This window comes from Arachis hypogaea, chromosome 6 (assembly GCF_003086295.3).
Source record: "Arachis hypogaea cultivar Tifrunner chromosome 6, arahy.Tifrunner.gnm2.J5K5, whole genome shotgun sequence".
Classification (NCBI taxonomy): domain Eukaryota; kingdom Viridiplantae; phylum Streptophyta; class Magnoliopsida; order Fabales; family Fabaceae; genus Arachis; species Arachis hypogaea.
In genome coordinates this window covers 30578166-30585302 of record NC_092041.1, presented here as the reverse complement: position 1 = coordinate 30585302, position 7137 = coordinate 30578166, and the positions used below count along the sequence as shown (strand labels likewise).

Sequence of the window (7137 nt, the reverse complement as noted above, 5' to 3'; positions counted from 1 at the left end):
TAGGTTTCTATTCTTGTGTATTCCTAGAGACGATAATAATAGTTGCCATTGTCATTGGCGATATTGAAGAAGTTATACTTGTTGTATTCTCTATTTATGTTATCTTCTTCAATCTTTAATTCCTCGCTGTATATTCTCTATTTATTCTCTTTCTTTTTCTTATGGGTGGTTATGGAGCATTTGACTCAAAGTTCGCCCTGAGATATGGCGAAATTCATATAAAACTAGAAGTTCGCGGGGTGCAACGAACTTTACAAAAAATAATAGAGTTTGTTGAGGGTGCAACAAAATCATCCAAAATACAAAAAAAATATTTTAGAATTTAAAATTCGGATAATTTTTTTCGGGAAATAATATTTTTATTTTATTTTATAGTAGAAAAAAAATCCTTCAATTTTAAAATAAAAAAATAATATACGGATGGAGTGAATCATGAGTTTAATTTAATTTGTTAGTTGAAGGAGTGGCCAGCCTTTTCTTATAGATAAGAGAAAAAATTGGAAAAGCTGATGAATGATTTTGCTGTGACACTTTTGGGGAAGGGCCACTAGAAAAGAGAACAGGTGTTAAGGACATAGGGAAAATGGGGGGTGTGTGTGTTGTGGGCATAATTGGCACTAGTATGAGTGATCACTGGCCATCACTACTTGACTAGGTATTCTACTGCTGCTACATAGCTTAGCTTCTCAAGATACTGATCATCACACCACACCAATTATCATATTTTGGGTGGTGGAATTCATTGAATCATCAAAACACAAATAAATAAATTTCTATATACTTTACTAGCTGCTATTACTTCTTCCCATATACCTTATTTTAAAATTAATTGCATATAATTTATATTAGACGGATTGATGTAAATAAGTACTTGGCACAAACATCACATACATAAATAACAAATAGGAAAAGTCTAGGGGGCAGCAGTTTTATTGAATTTTGGCCAGCATGTAACCAGCAGAGGAAGGTGAGCCATTGGATGAAATCTCATACCAATCTCACACCATCAAATCATCATTGATGGCTAGTTGATGGCTAACAATCACAAAAATTGCTGGCCCCCTAGCATTGCTCATGTTTATTTATATTTATATATGTTGTTTTATATATTTTTAATTAAATAATCCATTACAAAAATAATCAAAGTAGTTACAATATAATAATAAACTATATCACAAAATAATTACATATTCTTTTATAGTAATACACTCAAATTTCTTCATGAATATCAAACATGATGAGTAATCTTTCAAATTGGAGTATGTCATAAATATCCCTATAGGACACTTAGTAATTTCTTTTCAATAGCCATTTTTGTTTAGACAAAATACGCTAAAACGAAAGAAATTAAGATATTTCTACTTATTTTAATGTAAATTTAACTACATAATTTAAAGCGGAGAACTTTAAACTTTTTTTTATCTGTATCTATTCCTACAAACTTACAAAGGAGTACAACAATTTTACTCAAAATAAACAAGTCATCAACTAGTGTTGATTAAGAGGTACATAAGTTTGGTTTATCTTTTTGAAATTGTTTATTTGAGCAAGAAATAAGAATAGTAGCCCGCGCGTGCTAAGGATTGGGAGTCACGTGCGAGGAGCAATGCGGTTTCTATAAAGCAACGAAACTTGGAGGGCTTATTACCCAACCAACATCCATAGCCTTAGCCATACCATAACACTACTACTCTTGACTCTCGAGTGAGAGAGAGTGTTGCCTTGTTGAATTCGATTTTGAGGGAGATTCAGATTCAGATTCGGATTCGGATTTGGATTCTTGTTGTGCTCCCTTACATACTAACTAACTAACTAAGTTATATTTAGAAGAGAAGAAATAATGGAGAGAAATGAGATAAGGCATTCAAAGTTCAAAAGGATTTGTGTGTTCTGCGGAAGTAGCCCCGGCAAGAAAACTACCTACCAAGATGCTGCTATTCAGCTTGCCAACGAATTGGTATAACTAATTAACTATAACTACCTTATTAGTTATTAATTTCATTACGAAAATACCCTTTTGTTACTTATTTCACTTTTCACTTATCACATCTCTCTTGCTTGCTCTAATTTCTTCATCATCATAAACAACAACGCACGTCAAAGCACATTTCTGTTGAGTGAGTATGTGCTTTGATATTAGTTGCAATTCTGTATCTTATTTCTCTGGGTTTCAACTTGGTATTTTAATTATTAAAAAAATAAAAATATTTTCTGCTTTTCGTACAAGAATATCTGTTGGTTGCTACGTTTCGGTTTCTGAGAGCTTTTGATTTATTTGTCAACTCTCTCCGAAACTTTACAAGTCTCCATCTTTGTTTTCTTTTTCTGTTGAGCCTCTCTCTTGTACGGAGGCACAAGTGCCATTTGCTGAGTGACCATTGAAGAATCATTACCATTCCCCCTTTTCTTTCTGGCCTTTTGTTTCTACTCCTTCAAAGTTCAAACAATAATAATTGAAGGGACATATGCACTATTTTTTATGTTAAAGTGATTGATAAAAAAGTAAAAAAAAAAAAATTAAATTTTATATCATAGTAAAAGAATGTAAAGAAAATTATTCGTAGTACTTTACTAACATATATTCATTTATTATATATTTCCTTTTTATATTTTATAACATCATCATTAATTGACTATGATAGTAGTCACCATCTTTGTACTCTTTCCATGGTGAAATTAAGTTAATTGCTCTTATTAATGTAATGATAATATCAATATCAAATAGTTGTTAATAATGATGGTGTGTGAAGGTGTCAAGGAACATTGATCTCGTGTATGGAGGTGGAAGCATTGGGCTAATGGGTTTGGTTTCACAAGCTGTTCATCATGGTGGTAGGCATGTCATTGGGTAAGTAACTAACTCAAACTCTCTTTTTTCTTTTTCTCTTTTTCCCACACAACAATGTTGGGTAAAAGGAAAGAACAAGAAATGAGAGCCAATGAGTGAAACCACCTTCTTTTTTCTTTGTGTTGGTCACTTTCTCCGTTAACACTAATAATAATTATTATTTTGTCATCTTATTGTCTCCTATGCAGAGTTATTCCCAAGACTCTAATGCCTCGAGAGGTATGACACTAAAAATACCTCTCTTTTTTTTTTCTTTTCCTAAGTAATAAATAAATTAGTACTAACTCTGTACAATAAATATAGAATATTAGTGTTCCATTAGTTTTAGTCATTGATCTTTATTATAAAATATATATAACTAAAATCAAAATTAAAATAATTAGAACGCTTAAAAATTTTTCTATGTAATAATCAATTTCAAAACTTGGTAATATTACCATTGGAGTATATGATGATGTTAGAAAAGTTTTCTTTCTTTTTAGCCAAATGCTTCTGTAGTTTTGTCGAGGAATATACAATGAAACATTTCCATAAACACTGTAAATATATACAGTAGTGGGGCTAGAGTTTTTTTTTTTTTTTGTATGGCCCTTTTTTTTTCCTTTATTATTGTAACGGAGGTAGTTTATTTAAATTGATCAATGTGTTGATACCCTTACAAATGCAGTTAACTGGAGAAACAGTGGGAGAAGTAAAAGCTGTAGCAGATATGCACCAAAGGAAAGCAGAGATGGCAAAGCATTCAGATGCCTTTATTGCCTTACCAGGTTACAATCCAAATATTTTTGTTGTATTAGAATAAAACAGAATTAGAATTGCTTTAAGCTTTTTCTAATTATTATTATTATATATTAAGTGTGTGACGAGATAAATAATATCCTAAACTTTTTAGTATCCCTTATACTGACAGAAGCTTTTTGTTACATTTTAATTAAAAATGTTTAACATGCCTAATCATGGACAAAGCATTAAATTGAACAAAGTACTAGTATATTGGATAATGTTGCTAGTCCTTTCACTTTATATCAAACAATGTCAAGCTGTTAGGATACATAATCAAGTGGGGTAGGAATGAATTTAATTAATCTCAAGTTAAGGGAACCCCTAAAAGAACTTTCGCTTCACACACATACCAATACCACTATAGAACTTGATTCTGCGGCTCTGAGCAACTGTGCTTATTGTTATTACGGTTCAAGGTTGAATAAGCATTTAATTTGGCTTGAAATTGAAAGCATGACGTGATTGTACCAAAGTTGCCTCATTTCATGGGAAATGAAAGCAGAAGAACTTTCACGAGATAACGATTCTAACTAGCACCTGCACCTGACATTCAAGGATGCTTTTAACCCTTTTTTAATTTCTTACACACAACTGAAAAAGATAATAACCTAGTTAATAGTAATTACTTATATATATTAAATATAAATATTGTGTTAAACATATTAAGAGTAACAATTGAATTGATGAAAGAGAAGTGATGGAGTTTTACATGGCATGCAGGGGGTTATGGAACACTAGAGGAGCTTCTTGAAGTCATAACCTGGGCACAACTTGGGATTCATGACAAGCCGGTAATTAATTAATTAATGTGAATTAATTACTCGATCTATTAGTATTGATTAATGGATTCCTAACTAAATTAACAAATAATTTAAAATGGATGTAGGTGGGGTTAGTGAATGTTGATGGTTACTTCAATTCCCTGCTTTCATTCATTGACAAAGCAGTGGAAGAAGGGTTCATTAGCCCAAATGCCCGTCACATAATTGTGTCAGCACCAACAGCAAAAGAGTTAGTCAAGAAATTGGAGGTATGACTTATAATAACTATTTACATGTTCATTTATTTGTGTAATGTTAATTAATGAAGTTGAGTTTGATTAACACAGGAATACGTTCCATGTCATGAAGGTGTTGCTTCTAAGTTGAGCTGGCAGATGGAACAGCAACTTGCTTACCCTCATCATCAAGATTATGACATCTCAAGGTAGCTCATGACTTTGCTTCACTTGCACGTAACATCAAGAATTTTGGAGCTGCAACAAGAACAATCTGCTTTCAACTATCACCCTTTTTCTTTTCTTTTATGTAAATTATTCCGATTCACCTCAAATATGTCAAACTACTACTACTTTTTATTACCACCATTTGGAGTTGTAAGTAACCATTTCCATCTCAACATATTATTATTATTTTTATTATTATCTAATGCCAACTAATTAATGTTATTCTCATTTTTCATGCCTCTTGGCTCCTTTTAATTCTTACAAAAAAGTACTAATCATGCACAAATTACTTAGAAAACTATATAGTTTTGAAGAAATATTATGTACATACTAAAAATTAATAATTATGTATTTATTTATATTTTAATATATATTTTATTAGGCCAGTGTGGGAAGCTTTTAATTATTGAGATGATTTCAGAGAGAAATTAAATGAGAGAATATAATATCATATCTACCTCAAAATCTTAAAGTGTTAAATTAATGGGTTTTTTATTTTATAATTTTTTCACACTTACAATATTAATGTATTTTACATTATTAATTGATTTTAGTGACTAATTTTGGTATACACTCATCATGATTGATAATTGTGTGATTCAAGTTAGCTAAAAGTTATTTAAAAAGTTTGTATAGATTTATACATGCAATCTTACTATGTAGAATAATGCATGAGACGTATGTAGTGACTAAAACTAAAGCCTAAATGATGAAGTAGTTATCAGCACTTGTGAGAATCAAAACGACCAAACTAATTAGATAATTGTAGAACAAGAAAATGTGACAAGGTGGAGGGCCTTGCACAGTATACAGAGGACTACATGGTCCCAAAATTAAATAAAATGTTGCTAAGTGATAACAACAATAATTAAGAATGGGACCAATTATGTTCATGGCGTGTCTCGAAGTATCTAGCTAGTGCAAGTTTTTGGGTATCAAAAGAGTCTCGGAGAGGAAGAGAGAGAAAATAAAGACAAGAAATAAGACACTGACTGAAGCAGCAAGCAATAAGTAGTGGTAATAGACTAATAGTAGTAGCAAGTAGTAACCGCCTAACTGGGTCCAATTCTATTTTGTAGGGGTTTACATGGCTTGGTTCGGTTTGGTTCGAAGCTGAATAATTTAGGAATTAATTTGGTATGATTTTATCGGATTTAAGATCGAATTTAAGTCTCAAAAATAGATCCGACTATTATTTAAGATAGAGTCTGAGTCAAGATGAATCCGTCTTTATCTGACCTATGTGTACCTTAAAAAGACTAAAAAAGGTATATACGTTAAATTAATTCTATTTTATGTGATATTAATTATAAATTTATCATTTATTTTTAATTACAGTTGTTAAATTAGAAATAGATCAAAGAAGTATGAAATTAGGATTTATAGACAAATTCAAATTTAAATATGAACATTAACTTCTCATAACAAGTATGTTTTTTCTTTTATTTTTATAAATAAATGTATCATAATTTTTTGACATAAAGTTTATCAAAATCTAAATTTCATCGATTTAAATCCAATTTTAGTGCGACTTGAAATTTGTAAGATTTCACTAAGTCTAAGATTAGATAAGGATCTCAAAAATAGATCCAATTAAGATCGAATCTGGACAAGATGAATCCAACTTCACCCGACTCATATATATCCCTACTATTTTGTGTGTTGAAATGCAATGCAAAAATGTGAGGATTGCACTCTTGAGCCACATTTTGGACACGGACAATTGCAAGTGAAGTTCTTTTTTTGTAGGGACAATTTGACATTGCCATGTGTTGATCATGTGCCACATGCATTCAAGAAACAAAACAGTATGATGATAATAACTAATAATAATCTTCGGTCCCTGTTCTGTGTTACATTTACTATTGGATTTGTACAATTGGGACTTGGAGATGACTCCGGAACTTTTAATTTTGTGACTGGCCTTGTTCTGTTGTGTCATGAATTATCCTAATGCTATGTATTTATTACTTTTAATTGATGTTGAAAGATGAAACATAAATGTATGACATTGCAAATTAAATAGGAAGGTATATATTAAAGGTAAGAACTCTTATATATCAAGGTTGCATGTATGATATGACACTTAACATGACTACTTATGAGATCATCAATCCTTCGTAATTTCCCATTATTGAATTAGCTCTAGAATAGGAAGGAAGAAAAATTAACTTGCACTGCTTTTTCTTCAAATTGTGTAATTCAACTATTTTCTTCTTTTTATTTATACCCTTATAGTTTGTAAAGAGAAGTTTATATTATATGAAGTTAATGTGATATA

At 30.9% G+C, this 7137-nt stretch overlaps 1 protein-coding gene across 2 annotated transcripts; it reads left to right on the top strand.

The window, feature by feature from the left end:
- Positions 1–1624: 1624 nt before the first annotated feature.
- On the top strand, positions 1625–5084 carry LOC112696525 (cytokinin riboside 5'-monophosphate phosphoribohydrolase LOG3). 2 transcript variants are annotated; one of them, XM_025749323.3, is made up of 7 exons: positions 1625–1957; positions 2751–2848; positions 3037–3067; positions 3516–3615; positions 4352–4422; positions 4518–4661; positions 4740–5084. In XM_025749323.3, exons 1-7 carry the CDS (start codon positions 1841–1843, stop codon positions 4839–4841), a joined length of 663 nt encoding a protein of 220 aa, XP_025605108.1. In that variant the 5' UTR covers positions 1625–1840; the 3' UTR covers positions 4842–5084. The 2 variants fall into 2 exon arrangements, with proteins under 2 accessions (XP_025605108.1, XP_072053002.1); XM_072196901.1 differs by having other exon boundaries at positions 1647–1957; positions 4762–5084.
- Positions 5085–7137: the final 2053 nt, after the last annotated feature.

Excerpts from the sequence above, each read along its gene's own strand:
- LOC112696525 (XM_025749323.3), top strand. The coding sequence starts at position 1,841 with ATGGAGAGAAATGAGATAAGGCATTCAAAGTTCAAAAGGATTTGTGTG. Across the intron at positions 3,068-3,515 it reads AGACTCTAATGCCTCGAGAG|TTAACTGGAGAAACAGTGGG; the intron begins GTATGACACTAA and ends TTACAAATGCAG. Across the intron at positions 4,662-4,739 it reads AGTTAGTCAAGAAATTGGAG|GAATACGTTCCATGTCATGA; the intron begins GTATGACTTATA and ends TGATTAACACAG.